This window comes from Coturnix japonica, chromosome 5 (genome assembly GCF_054131305.1).
Source record: "Coturnix japonica strain WE chromosome 5, WE-NBRP24, whole genome shotgun sequence".
NCBI classification, from domain to species: Eukaryota; Metazoa; Chordata; class Aves; order Galliformes; family Phasianidae; genus Coturnix; species Coturnix japonica.
Window position 1 is genome coordinate 55,370,115 of NC_140667.1, and position 24,663 is coordinate 55,394,777.

At 45.8% G+C, this 24,663-nt stretch overlaps 1 protein-coding gene across 10 annotated transcripts in view; it reads right to left on the reverse strand.

Annotated features, from left to right (window-relative positions):
- Positions 1-1,632: 1,632 nt before the first annotated feature.
- DDHD1 (DDHD domain containing 1) overlaps positions 1,633-24,663 on the reverse strand; it is a 58,321-nt gene continuing 35,290 nt past the window's right edge. For 8 of the 10 annotated variants that reach the window (XM_085549735.1, XM_015865941.3, XM_085549734.1 and 5 more), the window contains 8 exons: positions 23,379-23,485; positions 23,141-23,247; positions 13,408-13,670; positions 11,298-11,373; positions 7,444-7,593; positions 6,581-6,833; positions 5,505-5,675; positions 1,633-2,636 (listed from right to left, as the gene is read on the reverse strand). In XM_085549735.1, coding sequence (XP_085405861.1) covers positions 2,455-2,636; positions 5,505-5,675; positions 6,581-6,833; positions 7,444-7,593; positions 11,298-11,373; positions 13,408-13,670; positions 23,141-23,247; positions 23,379-23,485 — 1,309 coding nt within the window. In that variant the 3' untranslated portion in view covers positions 1,633-2,454. Of the gene's footprint in view, positions 2,637-5,504; positions 5,676-6,580; positions 6,834-7,443; positions 7,594-11,297; positions 11,374-13,407; positions 13,671-16,959; positions 17,166-17,958; positions 18,231-23,140; positions 23,248-23,378; positions 23,486-24,663 lie in introns of those variants that run through there. The other 2 variants (XM_085549739.1, XM_085549737.1) reach the window with 2 other exon arrangements.

Below are 24,663 nucleotides of genomic sequence, written 5' to 3' on the forward strand. Positions count from 1 at the left end.
GCTCTGCTCAAGGCTGTGCTGTGCTGCAGACATGGGGCAACCCTTTTGTTGCCTAGTGGCTTTAAAGCACCGTTATCAAAGAGCACGTCATCTTTGCAAGAGGGGAAGAGAGGTTTGTTGAGAACCGAAGACAAAACTCTGCCTGTGGCACACTCCATACGCTTGTGTGCTCTTTAGAATAAACCTCCATTTATCTTTCAGGCATGCCTGCTTTGTCACAATGTTAGGAGATGCTTCTCAAATGCTGGACCAGAATCCACTCCATGAGAGCAGGAGGAAGGCCAGGCGATGCTCAGCTCCTGCCCCGCTCCCTGCTTGCCCCAGAGGTACACAGGAGGTACACGAGGATCCCAGCCCTTATATGGAGCGCGCTCTGCAGGCTCCAGCACGTCCCAGTGCGGGGAAAAGAGCCATCCCATAAATCTGAAACACGGTCTGGACAACAGCAGAGTTTACGCAGACCACAAGAATTGCAGGAATTAACCCCCTCTGCTTGTAGCCCTGCAAACAAGATCTCGTGGAGATCCACTGCTGGGAGGGGATGGAGCAGCTGCGACAGCACCCAACCCTGAGCACAAACCGGGCGTGCTCGGAAATGTTTTGCATGTTCCAAATGTAAAAGGAGATTCTCCTTTTACGTTGGAGTTCTCCTAATTAAGAAGGGTTGATTGAACAAGGAGAGCAGCCGCATTAACAGAAGCCCTGCTTTCTGGAGCAGAGGTGTCCAACTCCCCTCCACTTAAAGGGCAGACTTGAATTTTTAATGATTATTTATCAACCAAGGTGAACTTGCCAGGCATGAGCTACGATTCACCAAGGCCAAAAGGATTTAATACCCAGAGTTCCACAGACCCACTGTCTTGCTGCATTTATAGCAGTGCTGTTCCCATCACCTTCCGCCCTTCCCCCCACCTCCCATTCCTCCCTTTACCCCCTTTGCACTGTTTATCCCTCTGTAATTGCTGCTAAATCCCTAACCACAACACACAGCCTCACACCCCACTCCTCCCCCATTGCACCACAGGCTCGGGCACAAACAAGAGCCCAAGCAGCAGTGCTGCTGCCCTCCCCCTCCCACATTTAAGAAGGCTGTTAGTTGGGGCTGATGGTCCCACATCTGTTTACATTGAGAACACAGCTATTGGCCAACACCACAGCTTCATTATTGCAAAGGAAAGCTGAGATTCTGCAGCTTCTAAATGTGCCATACAGACCATAAGTACCTGAGCCAGAGGCAGCGCAGAGGCTGTGCATCTGACACTCCTGCTCTAGAGCTGTGCATGGCTTAAGATCCCAGCCATGACCTTTTAGTGTTTCACCAGGAGATGATTTCCTTTCATCACAACACATCCCTCTTGGAGGCTGCTGAATTCAGATACAAACCCAGTCTAAGTTCTGGTATCCTCAGGGCTCACTGAGTTTATATAATGCTGCTCTCCTTCCTCTTGATGGCTCCTTGCATGCCTATATACACACACAAACATACGTTTCTATACAGAAACACACATATATACACATCTACTCATGGCAAAGGGACCCTCTACACACTGAGGGCAAAGCCTTCTTCTTTCAGAGACACGCGGGACGTGGCCAAGCAATGACTCACCTTTGAGAAGAAGGTGATGAACGTCATTTGTGTGAAACCACAAATATTTATTTTAATGAAAAAATACTTAAAGTGTGCCACAGTGTCCATATATTCATCTGAATAGTAGTACAAAGATATGCATTTCTGAGAAAAAGTCTTAACGCTGTAGAAAATAAACGTGGTTCTTAAATTATGTCAAAGGAAACCAGTAAAAAAGTAATGTTTTATACACTGGGATAAAATGAAAGGGAGATAATAAATTATAATTACAGTATTTGACATCCGCGTGGTGCTTTGCAGCGTTGGTTTCTCCACGTGCCACGTAGAACACAGCCCAGCAGCCAGCACTCAGAATGGGTCTGTGGATACAGGATGTGCAGCTGAACAGATCCTAGAGAGACGACACCACCGCCCGTTATTGACTGACACACACAACATTGGAACATGGCAGTTTTAGGTTTGTAAGTAACACAGACTTCGTTAATGGAAATTAATTATTATTTTTTTTCTTTTTTTAAATCAACTCCTCTGTTTATACTTTAATGAACTGAACAGCAATTAATGGTCATCAACAAGAACGTCACCCGAGCACAATGCACAGCGGTGCGCACCAGGTGCTGCACGCCGTGTCGTCTTCTTATGCAAAGTCAACAAGAATTCCAGGTCTGATTAAGCACTGCAAAACGTTTGAAACTATAAAGTGCTTTTCCATACAAATCATTTTTGCTCCTTAGAAACGGGAAAAAAACCCCAAACATGCACTTAAACCTGAAACCTCCATGCCATACACACCGCGGTTTAACATTCGTTTTGTGCCATTGGTTTTCAGATTTCCTTTCCCATCCCTCCCAACCCCCCGTCAAAATTCAGACAGCGTCCAAATTGGACTTGTCAGCATCGTCCTGGTCGTGTTTGTACATGAAGGTTAGGAGGAAAAGAGCAATATCCAGAGATGACCAATAGGCAGTGTGCGACGTGACTGCAGACCAGTATCTGCTCTCCACCAGACCTTCCCTGAGCTCGAAATCAATCCTGTGCTCCAGTTCCACTAGAAATTGGAGAAGAAAGAGAAACGCCGTTAGAATTGAATGTCACTGGAAGGAAAAGAAATCCTTGCTTATTTGTCTGTCACCTTTAGGTTCTGATTCTGCAGAAACCAAACCTACAGCTTGAAAACAGGTGGTATATATATATATATGCTTAAGTAATTGTATATAATCTATAATGATTATAGAAATGAATCTATGCTCCTTACAATAACTACATAGAAATACCCAGGAGATGCTGTGGTCCCTTTAGCAAACTCTGTTAGGAGGGGGATGCTCAGAGCCTGCAGCAATGAAGGGATCTGTTGTACCTCTGGCAGCCGAATCCCCATTGAGACTACATGCAGTATGACGTGCTTTCAGAAAGCCATAGCTCCAGCCTTTTTAATTTCCAGATTATTCCAAATACGTTTCAGCAGTTATCCTTTCATTGTAATGGTTGCTTTGATTAATACCACATTCAGAACAATTCTCACTGCATGTTTCACTGGGCCAATGGCCGACCTATTGTGAAGGCACTTCAGTGGTTAGAAAATCTCTGCAAGGAGCAACGGAATGAAAAGGACAAAACTAAAAGCCTGCTTAGCTACAAAAGCCAAAACCCCATATTGAGTAAAAAATGCAGCCATTTATCAAAAGCAATTTCAAGGAATTTTAATTCTTGGCTGGGAGAGAGCAAAAATGGAGCATCACAACAAGCGCTGCCTCCGCGGTCATGGCACAGCAGCACCAGGGAGTGACAGCCCTTCATCTCACAGTGGCGTTCTGCTGCTTTCCAAACACAGCAAGGAGAGGGAGTCGGAGCCTCCGCATACCAGGAGACAACCACAGTCATTTCCACTGAGATGCATGCATTCAGAACCGGTTGCTCTGCAGCAAAAACACCCCAACCAACCCCATCTCTGTTACAGAAGCTTGGGAGGAAGCCAAACCCCACTGCAAGCTGTGCGGCCGCTCTCTCCGAAGCAAACACTGGGGCCACGGATTGCATCACTCTGCCCACAGATTCGTGGCCACTGCTCCAAGTTCTCCTCCTATGGATGGGCCACAGAATGGCCCGGGTTGGAAGGGACCCCAAGGATCATGAAGCTCCAACCCCCCACCACAGGCAGGGCCACCAACCTCCACATTGATACCAGCCCAGGCTGCCCAGGGCCCCATCCAACCTGGCCTTGAACACCTCCAGGGATGGATGGGGCATCCACAGCCTCTCTGGGCAGCTGTTCCAGCACCTCACCACTCTCACAGTACAGAACTTCCCCCTGACATCCAATCTAAACCTTCCCACTTCAACTTACATCCATTTCCCCTTGTCCTGCTGTTATCTGCCTTTGTAAAGAGTTGACTCCCCTCCTGTTTATAGGCTCCCTTTAGGTCCTGGAAGGCTGCAATGAGGTCACCCCACTGCCTTCTTCATGCTGAACAAGCCCAGCTCTGTCAGCCTGTCTTTGTAGTGGAGGTGCTGCAGCCTCTGAGCATCTTTGTGGCTCCTCTGGACCCCCTCCAGCAGCTCCCTGTCTTTCTTGTATTGGGAACTCCAGACCTGGACACAGCACTGCAGATGGGACTTCAGCAAAGAGGGATGTGGGAATCGTGCAGGAGACCTCAATGTGCCACCATGCAATGGGACCTCGTTAAGGGCTCCACAATACTGGCAGCCACACCACTCCATTTCCCTGAAGTTTAAAGCCAAGTCTCTGTCCACAGCAGTGACTCAGGCAGGTTATCTGCTGGAAGTGGCAGCAATCAACACACTGCAATGCATCATGTGAATGCAATCACAAGATACAACAGTGCTAACACTTGTGACTGCTTAGATTGCAAAAGCCACGCCTTGCGATGAGAAGTTTAAAAATAAAGTATGAATGTCTGTAAAGGAAGTATATGTGCTTTAAAAAAAACCCAGCTGCTAAAGTTGCACTGTGCTGTTCAGAGCAGGACAAGGACAGCCTCTGTTTCCAGCCATACCTGCCTTTATAAACAGAGAATGCTTCAGGTCTGCAAATGCATGGGCAAATTTACATAAATCTATTTCATGACAGAGGCTGAGATTCTCGAAGCAATTATTTTGCTTTCCCTTGAGATAGTCTAGGAACTACTGATGGACAGGTTGTGTTAGCTAAAACTCATACACACACGTGTGTGTGTGCGCATGACAGACACAGATACACAGATAAATGTCTTATAAGAGGACAAAAACAAAGAAGACAACAGGGAGAACAAAGTCACTACTTGGACAGCCTGCAGAGAACCACAGAATGGCTGAAGCTGGAAGGGACCTCTAGAGCTCATGCAGCCCAATGCTCTGCTCAAGCAGGGACACCCAGAGCTGCACTGTGCATGGATGGTTTCTGGGTATCTCCAAAGAGGAGACCCCACAGCATCTCTGGACAACTCATTCCTGTGCTCTGCCATCCACACAACACAGAGTGCTGCCTGATAGCCAGACATAACCTCCTGTGCTCTAGTTTATGTCTACTACCTCTTGTCCTGGCACTGGGCAGCATTGCATAGAGCTGGGCTCTGTCCTCTCCACACCTCCCTTCAGCTATTTATGGACATGGATGGGATCTCCAAGTATCCTCAGCTCCATGCTGAGCAGCCCCAGCTCTCAGCCCCCCTCACAGCAGAGCTGTTTCAGGCCCTGCAGCACCTCACTGGCCTATGCTGGGCTCTCTTCCACCATGCCCAGGCCTTTCCTCTACTGCAGACCCAGAACTGGGTCCAACACCCTGTGTGCGGCCTCACCAGCACTGAGCAGGGGGAAGGATCCCCTCCCTCAACCTGCCCAGGGCTCCCACACCACACACACACGCAGCCCACTGGAGATCCTGTTCCCACAGGTCACGTAAGGTGGGCCAGTCACTAACATGTGGGTTCGAGGAAGCTGGAGCTGCTGTGTGAGAAAGGCGGCGTTCCCACAGTGCTCTTCTTGTCTTCTCCTTCTGCTCCATCCTTTCCTGGCTCTGCAGTCTGTGTACTTGAGCGACCGAATCTGGAGAACAGCATCCCTCCAAGGCCCTTCCCAATGCTCGCAGCTCCTGAGCTCAGCAAAAACAAACAAACAAAAGGGAAACAAGCACGAGGTCAGCCAATTCCAACTGCAAAGTAAAGCCTCCACTGTACCCGTCAATTAGAGCGGGGTGATGGGAAACACCATTCATGCTTTTCTAGGGTGGGAACAGCTTATCTGACTGAAGTGCACGCTGTTTATCGTGACGCTAATCTAGTGGACAAGGCAAGGCTGTAATTTGGAACCTGTAGTTACGAGGAACAAAAAAATAGACTAGAATGTTTTTGCAGAAGGGAAATTGGAACTTTTACGTCTGCGCTGCAATTCCTCCCATACAGAAAGCTTAAGACAAACGTTTCGTAACCACGATGCTACCTTCTGAACCTAAGAATCCCATGGGAATATTTGAGACTTCTTTCATTCATGATCCTCGTGATGGAATAACCCTTACAAAGCTTTAGAAATGCTCTGCCATCCTTCAGTAGGACTATTTGGGTTGCTCAGGAAGGGTGTGAAAGCTAGGAACACATCTGAGATGTTTTCTCCTGGCTTTGCTGCCACCGTCTGGACAAGACAATGAAGCTGCTGCAATAAAACAGCAAAAAGCAGTGTACTGTGAGAGAACACTGCTTGGAAACGCTGCATGCCTTCACTTAAGAACTGAACTGCTTTTATACAATCTATCTGTTTGGCTGGCAGCATTTCTTGCACCAGGTCACACAAACCTTCTTCCAGATCCCACACAGTGAGCTAAGGAAAGTCCCTGAGTCAACAAAACTGCATGTGCGTGCTCAAATATAAGCTCCAGTGAAAGTCACTTGAAGCTCTTCTAAATCAGGGCTTACTCTGATTCGGAAAGTTAATTCTTAAACACCGCAGAGCAGTGATGCTCTACAAGAAGACCCTGAAGAATAAAGGACAAGGAACAATTACCCAGTATACTGGCTTTGCCTATGTTGGTTATGGACTCCCCGTAGTGGCGCCGAACCATGACCGGTGAAGTGGTTGGGCTTGGTACAGTTGAAGCACTTTCGCCATCAGGAACTGAGGTAGGTTCTTTTGTTGGGTTGAGAAAACTTGGCTTCATATGCTCGTAAGGTAGAGGGTTTGCAGTGTTGTACCAGTGGATCTGGACTGGTGAAATGTTGCTGTAGTGCTTCAGGATTAAAGGTTCTAACCTATAGGCCTGCAAGAGGAATCCGGGAAAGAAAAAACTGAGTGGCAAGACTGAAAATACAGACCCCTTCCTATCCAGTCGGCTCTTGTCAAAGTGACTGCCAAGGCTGTACAGATCAGAGGCCCAAGATCCTGCCTTTGATGACAGCTAACACTGACTGCTTATGGAAGAGCATAAGAACAGCACAAAGCTATACCTATACTTCCTTCCCAAGACCTATCCCAGCCTCTAACAATCTGTTATTCCCCTGGGGAAAACAACAGTGTCTTTGTTTTTGTACAGTATCTTGTGAACTGCTTGTGATGGCAGCAGTAGATTTGGATCTATGACATTCAATGGAAGCCAGTAAGCTAAAGCCAAGTTGGAACTTGACTGGAAGAGTTATTTCACGTCTTTGCAAAAAACTAAGTTGAGTACACTCAAATCTTACCCTTATTTGAAAAGAGAAGCAAAGCATATGATATTGAAGGCAGCTATTCGTAGCAAATGTTACTCCACAGTTACAGAACCTGAGACACGGCACAGCAATCATTGACAGTGCTGTGCAGGGACACAGAACTCATCATCACACAGCCGACATGTAAAAAGGTAAAAGCTTGCACCTGCAATTACAACTCACCACTGGATCCGTGGGATGAAAAATGTTCAGCAAGCGGTTACAAATTGTCCTGGGCAGAATGTGATCTTGGCTGCCGCTGTTTCCTGGGCGGATGCCACGCAACGCCAAGAACACCGCGAGTGGAGATCCCATACAGAAGAAATTCTCAACCTAAGGAGAGATTTCATCTGTATTAACAAAGGTGAGAATAACACGTTCTAGCACAGCTGGATTTGATTTCTCTCTGTTTCAACCAAGGGACTTGTATGGTATTAGTAAATTGAAACAGGGAAGAGCACTGTAATGTACATAGGAAGAGCACTGTAATGTACATAGTGCAACACAGCAAGTTAAATTTCTTGGTTTTCTTTTGCTGTGAGAAATTGCATGTTGTGATGCTGCACCGTCTGAGAATTGGAAGCCACGTTGGATATTTGAACTGGAAGAAGTCTGCCAACACTGGAAGGAGTAATGCAAGAACTTAAAAGACACAAAGGAAAGAAATGTGGCATGTTTCACATCATTGAAGTCTGCTTCTCATGCAAGTTTTCCAAGTTCACCACAGCTCCATAACCTTATCCTCAGCTCGCACTCCTTGACTCACTTTGCTACATAAGCCACCAGTGCAAGCTACACTGAGCATTGAAGATGACCTATGGAAAACCCTTCTGGTAGTCATATACACAAACAAGCTGGTGTTATGTAATGTACAATCTCTTACAAACATCTGGTGTTAAGTGAACAGAATGGTGCTCACCAGAAGTGTCACCACATCACAAACAGAACCACTGAGCACAGCACACTGAGCACAGCACACTGAGATACCTTGCAGCCCACTCCCACGCTGTGCAAAGCTGCAAAGGAGGCAGGAGGAGCAAACCTGCACTGCAGCTGTAAACCCATCTGACACACAGCACTGAACACACATCAGTGGTAACGACATTTGGTCACTACCAATGTGGGCCAGGATTCAACAGCGACCAAGAGGTGAAGGGCTTTGTATGCCATTACCAAGCCTCAGACATTGTCTCCCAGGAACATTAAACATAAAACTCTGCAGTCAAAAATATTTTTCAAAGTCAAAATTACTTCTTAACCTTTAGAATATTTTCTTATATGAAAAACTAATTTGACCATTATTGCAGCTTCACTGTAGCTTTCCCAGTAGTAGCACCAGTTTGCAGGGCACTGCAACCAAGCAGCTGTCAACGTGCTGCTACTCAGCTGGTGAGAGGAATGACTTCATTCTTGCTGAGTGCACGTGGAGAATGCTTGGATTGCCACCCGCCTTTGCTATATGTCAGCACATGGAGCGAGGGTGTGGAAATAATGGCCTGTTTCATCTACCAGATTCCAGCACTGAACAAAACATTTTTCCTCCTCGCACTTGGCAATGATACTCCACCTCTTCCTTCCAAAAGAATGCTCAAGTTCCAGTTCCATGGGAAAAAACCCTTAGGTCTGCAGCAAAGCTATTCAATGTCATATGCAGCAAAGCACAGCTCGTTGTCATATGCGGTGTTACTCCAGGCTGGTTCAAAGCAGCTCTTCTTTCAATTAATCTTTACAGAGACCCCTTACATTTCTGTACTTTGGACAAAAAGCTTTGTCATCTTCAAACACAACATCTCATCTTCAAACACAACAGAAACAGATATTCACTGTGTAACCCTTTGAAGTGAATACGTAACTTCTAACCCTGTCCATCTGATGTGCCTATAAGCAGCATTTGGAGTACACAGTTATGGTCTTCCTGCTTCAGAAAGAAATCGGAAAGCGACTGCCAGCTGATGCTTCCCAGAATTCTCCTCATGCAAAACTCCTTCAAAGGTACATAATTTAAATGGTCACAAGGTGCACGTCTCTATCGATAAACACGAGATTAGCAGTGTCCACAGACAGATGCTTTTTCTTGGAGCGCAGTGTCCTTTGCTGCATTATCTTCTCCATGCACAAGCCTTCAACGTGATCTTCCATCTCTGGTAAAGTTCACAAAGACAAAGTACCAATTGGAGGGTACCTTATAGGGTGGCAATAAATCAATACCAAAGCAGCAAATGCTAAAAATCAAAAGCAAGCCTTCCAAAAATAAAGCCCTTTAAATTGCATTCATTAGATGCTTAGCACTGTAGCCAAGTGGCTGAAGAAAAGACCACCATCCAATGACATCCACTGGGAGCAGAGGACTGAAACCTTCCTAGAAGGCATCTCCTCAGTTCTGGTGTTCCTGCACAAAGCAGGGCTGAGGCACTTCACAAATATTACTGGAATTGTTTAACAGAGAAGGAATTTTTCAGAACACCACTTTTCGGGATAACATTTTTCTCCTGGTTATGATTCGTAAACAGAAGACCTGACGGATTAATTTTAATGTTAAGCAGAAGCAGGCATTACACCATTCCCTACATGTTCATATTCTGGCTCGTCCTTTTCATTACAACTGCACGTAGCTGCCTGTTTGTGTATGACAGCATAAGAGATCGGGGATCAAAGACTCCAGTCTCCTGCATTGCACAGCCCAAAACAATTTGTAGATCAAGCACCTGAAGTGAATAAAAACTCAAGATCCTTCTACAGCTCTGTCTGCCAGGAGCCAAGGTGATTGATAGTCAGTGCCTACAAAGCAGTCACTCTCAGGAAGCTGCACTGCCTTGCTGATGAGCAATCATCTCTCAATGACATCCTGCAAAAATCCTCCCTTTGCAGAGGCACCTTGATATCACATTCATGGAAAGCTCTCCTGTTCCCCCTCAAGTCTCCTTCCCTCCCCTTGAGCTCTGTCCCATGCAGGTACTCAAGCAGTCAGAGTCACAAGCTTTGCTTTACACCAGGAGTACTGACATAAAAAAAACAAAATGTCTTTTTTTTTTTTTTTCTTCAGTAAGGGTATGAAAAAGGACGCACAGCAGTGGGAAATTACCTAAGAGTAATTTGGATACAGGTCTCTCTTCTCGCTGCTTTCTTTTCCCCTCCCTTCCTGCTCCCTCTAAAAAGCATCTGTTCAAAGAAATCTTCAGTTTAAACACAGCTGAGTGAAGAATAATCTTTGCACAGAGCAAGAGGACTATGTCTGTCTCCAGCTTCTTTGATGGTAGAGATAATAGCACAACATGTGTTTTTAAGCCACGATGAAAGGAGAAGGCTATGACAAATTGAATTACAGTTAGTTTCCTCTTTTTCACAGCTCAAGATTGACCTTGGCTTCTGGGAGTGCTTCTGAACTCAGGAGGAAAGACAAATGGCAAGTTAAGAACAATGATCTATTTTCTTCTTATCTATCATGTCACGTTTTTATTGCTTAGTATTTTAGGATATAGCAGAGCAACGAGAAAGCATTGCACATCCCACCACAACACTAGAAAATGTCTTTTTGCAATGATACAAAACGCTAGCAATTGACAGAGCCAACCAGCAAGCCATCTGCTTCATGAGATGAGAAGTAACCTGTCCTACCTGCCAGGCCAGAGTCATTTCGAAGGAGAATCCACTGCTGGAGGAAACTGACTCTGACTGACTCAGAGGTGTGATGTGCTGGAAGCAGCCCCTGAGGAAGTTGGATCAGTCAACAAAGCAGAAGTGCAGTTTTTCAAGGTATGGGATTGGTGCAATTTGTCAAGTGGTTTTTACCTTCCCACATGTGTGTGTGGTGTGATAGCAACTCCCAGACTGGATTATGAATTGACACAGAAACATATATATTTGTAAGAAATAGAAATACATGAATATAGCAATATGTTTCTGGGCATCCGCACACATTCATGCTGTTCTACCAATGTTTTGTGGCATGGAAATAAAAAAAGAAAGTAGAATAACTCAAACTGCAAGTGTGTTCTTAGTGTGAGTAGGATGGTCAGTGAAAATCTAGGCACACATACCTTAAATTTTAAGACAGGTGTTTTTGCTATGGTGGATGCCTTCAAGTCTTGTAACCTCTCCTCTATCTCTTTCAACCTGGAAAACAAGCAGATCTTTCTGAGACAGAAAAACACGGATGTATTAAGGCATCTGATCCAAACAGGAATTCATGGAGGGTCCAACAGTTTGTTTAGCAGAGGAGAGTGACTACGTTGCTTCTTCCTCTGAGGCAGCCCAGTTGAATAACAATCAATGCATGTGAAATCCTGTTTCTTTGACCACAAGAGGAATCAATCATGACTTGACAGTTTCCTTGCTCATCACCCCAAACATGTGCCCATCCTCCCTCCTCAGGAGCAGGTGATTCACCTCCTGCTTCCTTGGTGCTTCTGCAGCCACACTATCCAGTTTTAGTTTGTTTTGTTCAGCCAGAACCACAGGAAAATCCATGGCCCATTATGGAGTTCTGCACTGTCGTGCAAAATCTGGAGGGCAGGGCCCTACATTTTCAGCTATCACTAAAAAAAGTCATTTATTTCTCACCATTCTGTAGGAGGAACAACGTCTAACCCAGCACTAGAGCATCATGCCCTCCTTGAAACAGGAAAAAGCACCTCTTCATGTTTCTCCTAAAGCATTCTGCAAGCAAAACTATGAAGGTTAACCTCTGTCATCCTGATTAGAAAGATACTGGTCTGGAGCTAAAGCTTTCTGAAGAGCACTCCTCTTAACCAGTTTGTATGCTTCAATGAATGTGATTTGGTCTTAAAAAAGAAGGTGTACAGAATTCTTGACTCTTGTAAGCCGCTGCTGAAGGGTTCCAATAAATGAATTTACATGCTCACATTCTACAGTGTAGTATATTTATGCATGCTGTCACACACCCTGCTCAGGCATCAGTATCTCCAGAAATCCACCACGTGTTTGACAGCCTTGCAACACCAGAAATCCAGAGGATAGTAAAACTGACATCCTTTACCATTCCAGACTGAATTACACTATGATGGTCTGCAAACAGGAGAAGACGCTCCATCTATCACAGAAGTTCCTGTGTCAAATGGTACTTGGATTACTGGGGATGAAACGTGAAACGCTTCAGTGCATACCTAAGGAGCAGGAGTGTGGGTATGAAGACTGTAATTTTTCACTGGTCACATGCTGGTAATAAGCCTGAAGGGTCACCTTACCCCTGGGCACGATTCTTGGGTCTCCTACTTCTCTTCTTTCAGGAAGACCGTGCTTTATCCAGCCCTGCAGCTGTTAGAGATGTCCTGTACCAATCCCTAATTACACACATACTGATTTCAGGCGTGGCGGATCTGATGCAATACTATCACTTCCAAAACACCACTGGAAAAACTGAAGTTCATGCTCTCACTATTAGATTCTCTATCTATAGAGTCTCACAGTACCCTGAAACCCAGTTTAGAACAGGGAAAGCACCTTAACACTGTGGGTAAAGAGTAATTATCTAAACAGTCACCTAATACTGAGAATCCCTACCAGCACCTGCATACAATGAAACCAAGACCCCATCTGTCACAATGGGCAGTGCTGCTTTGTTCTAAGAACTGCCTTAACATTTCTAAATGGCAGCAGGCAGAAGCTGGTAAATGATCTGCAGCACAGCAGTAATCCCGTAAGCTCAATCACAGCAACCACAACATCTGCACCCAGCTGGTGGAGCTCAATTTCCAAGCTCAGTCTTAGAGAACACTTCTCATTTTTCTCTAGAGACTCTGGCATTTCACTACTCAGGTTCTGCTGTTTCAGCTCACTGAAACACACCTGTGAGTTACTCTGCTGTGTTTCACCTCAAATAGTTGTGGGGCTAATGGCCTGACCCTGTCCTAGGCTCCTAGGCTAGAAGGAGCTCCCAGTGCATGTGGGCAGTGAGTAACAGCTACTTGTTTGTGTTTGGTATAGTCTGTAGAATATAGATTCAGAGCTCTCATTAGCACTGCCAGCTCCCTGTCTGCTTAGTCCTGCATTTAGCATTTACCACTGCCATTCAGCAATGCCAGAGGAACATCAGTAAAATATAAGAGCCATGGGGGTTCTGGAAACACCCAAAGGGCTTCAAGTAGGGCTGTGGTTTTATCCTTTCAGAGCCAGAAGTGGATGCATTACCGTTGTTTGGTTAGGTAAAGTTCTTCAAGTAAACGTCGCTCCTCGTAACTCATCCAACTGTCTTCAAGCTCCTCCTCCTCCTTCCGCAGCAACTGCTCGTAAAGGCTGACCGGGTTCCATCCAGTCATGATGTCGTAGGTGATGACACAGCCCAGAGAGTGGGACACGATGGAGACTTTCCCTCCTTTCTCCTCAAACTCTGGATTCCGAGAGCAGAACAGTGTGTACAGGCGGTTCAGCTCCTGCTGCAGCCCCTTGACAAGCTGTTTGAAGGTGGTAAGGGAAGAAGGTTTAATAGCAACATATCTTACTGCTCCTGTACACACAGCACATAGATCAGCCTCCTGGGCATCATGTTCTGTTTGTGTAATTGGGAAAATATCCCAAATTGTTTTTGGATCTTTGTAAAGCATACTTGAACCCATTCTGCCCACTGCTCATGATGTATGGAGGCAAAACCAATAATGCAACAAAGTTCTCAGTCATCATAAGCTAATCCTATGATGCTGCTATAATAAATAAATATTGGCCCTATATTGGTCCAAACTGAATCTCCCAGAGGTTTATCTGCTTCAGGTCCTACAGTAGCGCACACGTACATAAAAACACAAAGATTCAGTGAAATAATTCTTTTTTAGAGAGAAATGTTAAAAGACACAAGATTTGGAAAACGGGCAATACAAAAAGAAAGCAGCTTTGTTTGTGGTGCTCAACACGGTGACTGAGCAATGCTGGCAGGCTGCGTACAGGAGGACAAACATGAAATTGCAAATCATTCCCTCGTTAACAACAGGAAATTAAAGCTATAGAACATGTAATTTGGACATGATTTTTCAAGAGCCTGAATCATTACTGAATATAAATATGAATGACGGTAGCGCTGTCAGTGTTTGATACACATTTTGCTGAGATAGAAACCACACAAACCCTATGCCTCGAAGCACTGTGAAATGATTAACAAAGCCTTGCAACAGCTCAGAGAAATAAGCACCAACATTCCCATTTTTGAGTCTTTGTGTTGTGATGCCGCCTCCTGTGCTTGGCACTGTGCAGACATTGGGGGATACGTTCACACATGAGCAAACAGGCAGAGATTTTTAGCAAGGGCTGAAAATAACAATCAGGACCAGCTTCGGCTGGTTGGCACTTTCTGCATTCAAAAAGGTTTTGATTACAATCCAGAACAAAATAAGAGAGATCTGTTGAAATCAAAGTGTTCCAGGACTTTCGCCAAGTGCTCAAGGAAAAAAAGGGAACGCTGCTCTCCTGCAGTTTCCAGGCTGGCTTCCAGGTACCCCCAAGGAGACAGCACTGTGTCCTGCACTCAGGGCCCTCAGCAGGGAGCCCACAACCCCAGGCACACAGTGGATGCTCTGGATGGAGCTCTGGCTCCTGGTTATTCAGTGCAGGCAGCACAGATTCACTCAGGTTGGAAATGACTGCTAAGATCCCCAAGCCCAACTCCAACCCACCCCACCACGCTCACTGCCCGTGTCCTCAGTGCTACATCTCCTCGGCTCCATGGACTCCATCACTCCACGGGCAGCTCTGGCAGCACATCACCACTCTTTCTGCGAAGAATTTTTTCCTCATACCCAATCTGACCTTCCCTGCCACAACTTGAGGCCACCACCTCTCGTCCTGTCACCGTAATCTGGGAGAAGAGGCTGACCCCCACTTCATCACCACCCCCTGTTGGGGAACTGTAGTGTTGAGGTCTCCCCTGGGTCTCCTTTCCACCCCAGCTGCCTCAGTTGCTCCCTATAAGAACCATGTGTCCAGTGTCGGACTCACCATGGCTCCCAGGCACTCGATCTATACAAGGGCGAAAGAGTAATGTCATCTTGTTTTAAAAACCATAAACAAGCCAATTCTGAAACCCTTAAATAATAGATCTCAACATTCACAACACTATTTATTTCTGATGGAAAGTTAGAAATGAGGCGCACAACAACTCAGCTACGTCCTTAAGTGCTTCCAGCACTGCCCACCTTTCTCAACAGCTCTGTACCCTACTACCCCAGTTCCTTGGAAAAGCAGATTCTTTCCAGGAAGAATATTGCATCACTCTGCCCACAGCCCATAGGCACAGAGTGGGCAAGTAACCTTCTGGCATTGTCACGTTTCATTATAAGATTATGTTCTCTTGCTGCTTTGGGGTGTAAGACAAGATAATCCTGCAAAGCCCAAGTTGGACATTACATCCAGTCTTCTTTACAAATATTCAGATCCTTAGAAACTTGCTTTTATTAAGGAGTTAAGGAGACAAAAACATGGTCTAGGAAACTGTCTGTGGGTCTCCAAATAGCTCTGTATTTGCCAACCAGAGTGTGAGTACTTAAATTTGACTGGATATCTGACACGTCGTTTGTAAATCACTGGTTCAGAGAATGAATCACAGCATGGCCTGGGTTGCAAAGGCCCACAGTGCTCATCCAGCTCCAACCCCCTGCTGTGTGCAGGGTCACCAACCAGCAGCCCAGGCTGCCCAGAGCCACATCCAGCCTGGCCTTGAATGCCTGCAGGGATGGGGCACCCATACGAATAGTGGCATTCAAGCACGACTCATCCCCTTTCTCTGTTCCCACCTCCCCTCTTGCCTCCTCCCCCCCAATCTCCACCTTAATCATTGACAAAGAGCAATTTCTCCAGGGCTGTTTTTTGGCAGCAGCTCCCCAGGGCTTTGGGTAGGGCTTATGGTTTGAGTTTCCTTGAGTGCTCGCCCAATTCATTATCATCTCCTAAAAGCTTCTCATAGACCAAACAAGCTCAAATACCCCCACAAAAGGCAGCACTGAGTCAGTATTTTCGCGCAGCTACTCCCACAATCCTTGTTTGCTGCTCTGCTGGCTAATCCACTGCCTGCTCTGCTCAGCTCTTCCAGGAGGGACCAGTGAAAAGCAGTCAGCCTGTGGAACCCACTGAACCACTGCATCAAAAGGAAAACTTCCTAATCCTTCAGCAAGAGCCACATCAAATCCCTGCACCCCAGCTGACCCTTTGACTGCATCAGTCTGAAAACACAGCAACCTTTGAAAGAAAGGTACCAAAAATCTTCCAACTTTCCTCTTTTCTTTCCTAGGAAAGCCCTTCCTCCCTGTTTTGATTCTGGGAGAAATAAATCCTGAGCACAGTAAGCAGATCAGTTATTTCAGTGCAAAAGTTTGGTGCAGGATTAAAATAAATAAAGCAAATAAAGCAGGCTCCATGATGCCTGGAGCCCTCAATGCAGTCAAATTTCAAAGACAGACTTTACAGCAACTCATAATCAGGTGCACCAAGCAGCCAAGCAGCAGAGGCGCAAAAGTAAAGACACCTGAGATGCAGCCTTTGCCATTTGGACAGCACAGCATCCGAGTCATGGATGCATTTCCTACGTGTTTTATTCTGGTCCCTATGGGAAAGCGAGTCTTGATTGCCAGCAGTCAAAGATTTCAGCAAAGCAAAGTGAAGGAAGAAAAATGCCAAGCAGATGCAGCACTCTGCTACCCACTGTGCAGCTCTCTGCGAAGCTGTTCTCATTTTGCTCCATGAGAAGTCAATCCAGTTGCCTGGAGCTTCCTTTATCAGCTGAACTGTTGCCAGCGCATCTCCCATGGAAGAAACTGAAGCCCACAGGATCAAGTTGCTCCGATGTCATCGTTTTTGATTCTGACAAACTGAGGTTAAATGCTCCATGCCCTTCACAAGCCTAAATAAAAGCCCAGCAAGGAATTGTCCTGCACACATGTGGAGAGCCAGAGTGACAGTCCTGCAGTCTGGAAGGCAAACCAAGACTGACAATCAAGGTATAGGAATGGATGACTGGGCCTGCCCTGATCTGACCATAAATACTGTCTGCTTTCCAATTACATGCCTGCCTGCCACATTGCTTCTAACATGTTGAAAAACAGCAGCCCATCCAACCATTAAGGAGACCAGGTGGTAAGGATATATGCTTTATGAACAAGGGACAGAGACTCAGCCAGCGGAGACGCACTGCTCTCATCTCCATCATAGCTTTAGGATGAGAGGTGATGGCCTTAAGTTGCTCCAGGGAAGGTTCACGTTGGATATTAGGAAGAACTTCTCAGAAAGAGCTGTCAGGCACTGGCACAGCTGCCCAGAGTGGTGGGCTCACCATCCCTGGAGGTGCTCCAGAGCCATGGAGATGTGGCACTGAGGAATGTGGGGCACAGTGGAGTGGGGTGGGGAATCTCAGAGGTCTTTTCCGACCTTTATGATTCTATGAAGAAGCTGATCATGTCTCTAATTAGCTCTTGGGTACCTGGGTAAGCCTGGACTGTTGAGAGAGGAAGGGGAGTAAGTAGCTGTGGAAGCACTGAAATACCTGGAGCTGCTGTCTGTCTCGACTGAAGCTCCTATGTGACGGGTATTAAGTGCATCCTGTGTTGAGCTGGAAAATAATAAGCCTCTAAATCACAGGCACCGACATCTGAAACAGCTGTTCATTCCCGTTCTGATGGAAGGAGGGCCTGTCAGACTCAAGCGTAGATGAGCGCTCCTGTTTCTTGCAATGCAGAAGGAAACTGGCTGTGCACATGTCAGACAAACACCTCCTGGTCCACACCAGGGAGCTCCAGGCAGGATCCTGCACATCCCAGCAGGCTGCTGGGGCCAAAGCTGGCTTTTCAGGATAGAAAACAATATTTTCCCTCAATATAAAATAAATGAGTTCTTCCAAGAGAACAAGGAGTACAAACCCCCTGCTGGCACCCTGAGCACAGAAGTGACACGGACATTGCACGGCTGCTGCTCAAAACCTCAGTGACTTGTTTGCAGCTGAAAATTGCACGCAGCTCTCTGGTCTCCAGCTCTTTGATCTGTCAAAGACAACAAAAAAAGCTGCTCTTCATTTGGGCTCTGCTGATGGTCCTCTTTTGGCAGCAGTCACTTCCAACAACCTCTCCCTGTAACTTTCCAGGGCCTTTCTCTGGCCTCTCCATAGGAGTTCACCACTGGACAGTCTTCTCACATGAACAACTTGAAGTCCAAGAGGAAAAAAACTTGAAGGATAGCTACATATCAAAAGGGAGTGCAGGAAACCCGACCTCTGCACCCCTCCAGCTTGAACAGCAGGAATGTTTTTGTAGGCTTTGTGGGAAAAGAATCTGAAAGAGATCTGTAGAACAGAGTTTTGTCAGCAGCTCCCTCCAAGTGCCAGGAGAACTGTAGAAGAATAAACCTGTTCAACAAGCAGGCAATAAGAAAGTGTTCAGAATAGAATAAGGGCCTTAAGAGCCAACAAAAACCTGTGGCTCAAGGATAGATTGATAGATCTCTGGGCAGCCTGGGCTGCTGGTTGGTGACCCTGCACACAGCAGGGGGTTGAAACTGGATGAGCACTGTGGGCCTTTGCAACCGGGCTGTTCTGTGATTCTATGATAAAAGCACAGAGAAGGAGTTTGCTTCATGTGAACCAGGAGAACATGGCAGCACACAATGTGGGGAGGCTGTTGACCCTCCCAAATACAAAGCTGTCCTATATCCTGATGGATGGGTGCCAGTAGTGTCACAACAACAGATGAGAGGCCAGAATGAGGCTTCACGGAGTGAACAGGCAGGAATGGCTTCATCTATTAGTCATTTTACATCAATAGGAAGCACAGGTCTGCCCACAGCTCAACGTCTCCCTCAGTACCCCCTTTCTGGTTGAGAAGCTGAGCCTAAGCCATTTGTACCCACGTCACAGTACTCAAGACTGCACAGAAAGCAGATCCAGTAACCACTGTATAAAGTTGACAATCAAATGAATTAAGTAAGCCATGAAAGCGCTGGCAGGCCGTTCCCTATTAGGTTCAACAGAATAAGCAAAGACAGTGTTCAAATAGTCTCAGTTCAAGATTTCCTGCTTCGCACCCTTCTCCTTCTGAAAGACATAGAAACAACTTCCTTTTATTGCTGAAAGCAGCACATTTCTTTGCCAAACCCTGCATCAGGGGGATGAAACCTGTTGTAAGAAGGAATACAGGTTCCAAGGTTCACAAATATGAATCCCTCGACTCTAATACATGTGCAACAGCAGCCTGTTAAGCCATTTCAAAGTGAAGCCATCCTTCACTGACTCAGCCTGCCAGGCTCCTCCAACACTGAGCCTGCAGCCACTGTGTCCCAGAGCCTTCATTCCCTCTGCCCTCAGCTGGTGGGAAATGCAGGACCTGCTGCCCTCCCTGCACTTCAGATCTGGAAGAAGCATCCCATAACATCAACTGATCTTCTGAGGCTGCTCCACTATCTGAACTGCATCTTTAAAGGCCTTTCCAAGATGGGTGGAAATAATATTGGTGATGCATTGGAACAGGTAGCCCAAGGAGGCTGTGGATGCCCCATCCCTGCAGGCATTCAAGGCCAGGCTGGATGTGGCTCTGGGCAGCCTGGGCTGCTGGTTGGTGACCCTGCACATAGCGGGGGGTTGGAACCAGACCATCATTGTGGTTCTTTTCAGCTCAGGCCATTCTGTGATTCTACGATCATATTCAACCTGTACTGAAGGCACTTTCTGCCACGATGCGTATCAATAATTTACAGAATTACAATTAGGCTGGAAGTAAGCACACTGAAGACCAGTAAAATAAGCACTTAACAATATAACAAAGGTGGCGATGCTGAATTCACAATGTGTCAATTAGGCTTTCCAATATCAGCCAGGAGCATTTATTATTAAAGAAACATGAAGCTACAGTGGCGTGGATGTGAAACAAAGTCTTGCACCAGCAAGACCAGGATCAGTGTGAAGTAGCTCATTTCAAGGTAGGCATGCAAGCATCAAAACATATAGAAAAGCAGTAAATTGGCATCTGTGTAATATTTGAACAGGGATCCTGTTTTACTCAAGGACCTCAGCACAAATGAGGAGCTGCATAGCACCACGTTCAGCTCACACAAATGCCACAGCTGAATCTGTGGGCTGCAAACATCCTCCATCCTGAGCAATGAGCCCAGGCAGCGCCAGATGCTCACTGAATTATTGATACCTGGCTGGTATCACGTTGCACATCACAAGTAAGAGGCACCTTTGGGATATTCTGCTATTGTGTTGCAGGAGATAATGATACCTGCAATCAGAAAGGGGGTTACCTGCCAGGATCCCATAATGCTTCGCTGAGCAATCCAGCTGCATCTGGAGCAGCTGACTGCTATCTCGGGTGAAAGCCAATACAACAAAGCTTCTCCTTTTCTTCCTTCAACATTTACCCACTTGAACATCCCTTATTAAGATGTTTAAAGAGTGGACAGAAGCTTTAAAGCAGTGGCAGCATTACTTCCAGATGTGGGGAAAGTCCTCTGAATTAGAAATAAAACTAATAGCAAAGTATTTTTAAGCGCTGTCAGGTGGATAACAGGTTTTATTCTTCTCTAGGGCAAACTCACTGTATTGGTCAATTTATTTCACAGTAAAGTTTCGTTCACTCCTTTCAGTATTCACCCAGAGGGTGGTGATGCACTGAACAGGTTGCCCAAGGAGGCTGTGGATGCCCCATCCCTGCAGGCATTCAAGGCCAGGCTGGATGTGGCTCTGGGCAGCCTGGGCTGCTGGTTGGTGACCCTGCACACAGCAGGGGGTTGGAGCTGGATGAGCACTGTGGGCCTTTGCAGCCCAGGCCATGCTGTGATTCTATAATTCTAAGAATTCTGGATGAAAAGCTTCAGGAGTGCCAACAGTACACAAAGAAGTGGGTTGGCATTGTGAAGTGGGGAGCAGAAATGCTAATTCTGAGCTGCATGTGACCATGTGAATGCTTGGACACAAGGCTCTCTTCTCAGCTGGAATGAACCCTTGGAACAAAGTGAACACTGAACTCTGGGGGAGAAGAATAAAACCTGCTGGTTTTCCAGAGGAGTGCACAGCCTCCCCTCTGTAGCTAAAGGCAAAATAAAAGGTGAAAAGATGAACAGAACCGTGTATTGTGTGGAAGCTCACACAGCTCCAAGTGAAATGAATGGCACCATCCCCAGCACCTCAGGGTCAGAACAGGAACAGTGGAGTGAAGCAGCAAACCTGCATCCATCCCAGGCATTCATTTGGGGAACCTGTTCTTCAAGGTTTTAACATTACACCTGTACAACTACTTTCTTGTTTCTTTCTTTTTTTGGACTATTGCTTGCAATTCAAACTGTCCAGTGTTGCTTTGAGATAGGCCTCAGATTTATTGGTGCAGTCTGAATAAAGCAGCATAATGCCTTGTGTGCATTGTTGCAAACACTGCAGGAAAATTCACTTGATTAAGTGAAGAAAACAACTTCCTTAATCAGATCTAAGCACAGCCACAGTGCTCTCATTGTATTTGCCAATTCTCATACCTTGGGGATGTGATATACCTGTAAAACTACAGCTCTACTGAGCATCAAATTCAATTTTTCATGCACTGTTGGCCTGCACACCTAACCTTTGCCAGCCAGTCCACCTCCCAACAGACATCCACAGACATGGGGAGCCTCTAATGCACTTTAAAAATCTATTTTTGAGCTGCCAGAGAAGTTTGCTTCACTTGCTACAGCAACTCAAGCTGCTCCCAGTTCCACAACAGTGAAACCTGATACACAGCTGAGAACCCTGAACAATAAACTTCGCATTACTGAGCAACAAGAGCACAGCTTTCCGTACGCTTATTTCTAGCACTGGAAGCTTAAAAGGCTCAGAGCAATTTCACAGCCATGGCTGCTATAAGGAAAATCAGGAGTTTTAGGTTTGGCATGAAAGCTGCAAGAAGATGATGCAGCCAATACAGGAAATACAGAATTCCTATAGAAACTAATCATAAAACATCCCCGTGGGGCTTTTCCAGGATGTGTGACTAAGGATGCTCTCGGGGTACTTTACCTTTGGGGTACTTTTTTTGCCTTTGAGGCTTTTCCATTGAATGGGACTACGCTACATCTGAACAGAATAAAGCATGTGGGCCTACAGAGACATGGCAAGACAAGACAGCAGCTTCCAGGACACAAACATGTGACTGAGTGGGGCCCTGCCTTTCTTGCAAGGCAAGTGCATCCCTCCATTAAAACTGGTTAGTTTAAAGATGCTGCTGGCCCAGCTGACTTTAGCTTTGACTGAATTGAAATGGCACAAGTCTAAGGACTGTGTTAGAGCTTAAGAAAGATCTCACCTTTAAGGAGTTCCTTAGCACAGAATACACAGATGCATGAAAAAGCTGTGAAAAACCTGCCTGTTTCTAATCTGCTGATAAAGACCCATTTTAGACCCATTTTAGACAATTTCTGCTCTAAAGCCACACTGATTACAGTTGTTGCTTTTCTACTTTTCACCCATTAAAACTCTGTATTTTGATTACTTGAAATGCAAACATCAGCTTCTCATTTAGTTTCTCTAAAATACACACCAAACTCAGAGCCCCTGAGCAGCAGGGATGACTGCATTCTACTGCAGAATACCAAAAGACACACTTCTATCACCCATCTGGCATAGAAGCCTGGCTGTTCCTCTTTCAAATCCTAGGATGAACACTGTCAGATCCAGGTGATAGACGGGAATCCCTGACCCTGGCACGCTGCATGCAGACACTGATACAAGAGGTGAGGACAAGCAGGACATGACAAAGGCGGTGCCACTTTACTTTGTTTAATCTAGCCAAAATGCATTTAAGTTCCTGCTCCTTCAGCATGTCTTGGTTCAGTTCAGGATCTCAGAAGGAAACTTTGCTAACAGTCCTAAATCCAGTTTGTTTCAGTCTCTCTGCCCTGCGCTAGTAAAATTCACATAAAACCCACTTACTTCATCTCTATAAAGAGGACTTGTGTAATACATGATATCCATGGCACTGCTGTTTAGCATGTCCCTCAAACCCCGTACTTTGTCTGGAGTGATGGAGTCCACAGTGTCTGAAAGAAAAGAGACTTAAGTTACACTCAGGAGAACGATGAAATCCAAACAAAGAAAGTGCAAAGAACACAGCATGAAACTCCTGGGGCAGCTCTGCAGACTGCAGCTACTGAGCAACCAAACAACGTACCTCCATCGAGGGTAAGCTTTGACCTCCATTCAACTGGAAGAAATTCAACATGTGTTGCAAGATTGGAAAAATACTTCTCTTCTATTTTTCTCGCTGTATCTCGCATCCTTGGGGAAAAAACAGAAAGAACACATTCCTGTTAAGGCTGCTATTGGTGCTCTTATCAGATAACACTGGTGCATCCAGGTGCAATGCATTTCTCTCAGTGCTACTTTTAAAGTATGCCAGTCTATGCTTACTAACATTGCTAATTACTTCACCTCTCAATTTTGTTACAAAGTGCTTAAATCCTCGTGCAGTGGGAAGCAGTGTGCTATGAGCTTTCCAAAGAGCTTCAGAGCTCGTTGTGTTTCACTTTGAGCCTGATCCAAACCCTCCAAGTTCAACTGAAAGCCATCTGTTAACTCTGGTTGGTTTGAGCAGCACATGGTCTGAAAACTAACAATGCTGTCTTGGAATCCTGAACGCATTGAAATCAACCATTCGGATCACTAAGGATGACAGTTCAGTGCTTTTAAACACCAAGAAAACTAATAACAACAGTGCTTGACAAGTCAGAATGTTAAATTCTCATATCAGAATGGAAGGCTTAAGAGTTCTCAGAGTGAGACACGGGATGATTTATCAGCATTTCAACTTGCAGCTTCCAGCAGCTGCTTCCCAGTTACAGCATCAGTTTTGCTTTGAAGCCTTGTGTGTGTTTTTTCTATTTTCAAAGCCAGCCTCCTCCTCATGACTGCTATGACCAAATGATGGTGACATTAATCTCCCATCAGCACTTCTACCAACCCAAACGTGCTTTGGGAAGTTTAACCCCCCCCAGCTGAGATACTTTCCTTGAGTGCTCTTGTTCTGCTTAACAGAAATGCAACCATTTACCCTGTATCACCAGCACCTGAGACAGTAATCGCTTAAGCTCCTCTGTTTGATGAGCAAAACTGTCTGCATCAAAGCAGTGTCAGCACTATGTGGTATCCCATAAAGACAACTCTGTCAAACTCCTGCCTTGAGATTAAGTCCATCTTTACCTCTTCAAAACAAAGGCAGCAGGATATGGCAGGGAGCTGCCACACCAGGACAGGAGCTGCTCAAAGCTCCTCCATGAGACTGCCACAGGAGGCGACAGCACAGATGAAAAGGAAGAAATGCCGACAAAATTCATCCTTAATTTCCCAGTGTAGTGTTGCCCTGCACATACACAACTCCCTAACAGGATTTATGCTGTGCAGGAAGGCTGAAGGCAGATGTGTCCAGAGGAACAAACGCAGAGCTGAATTTCATCTCC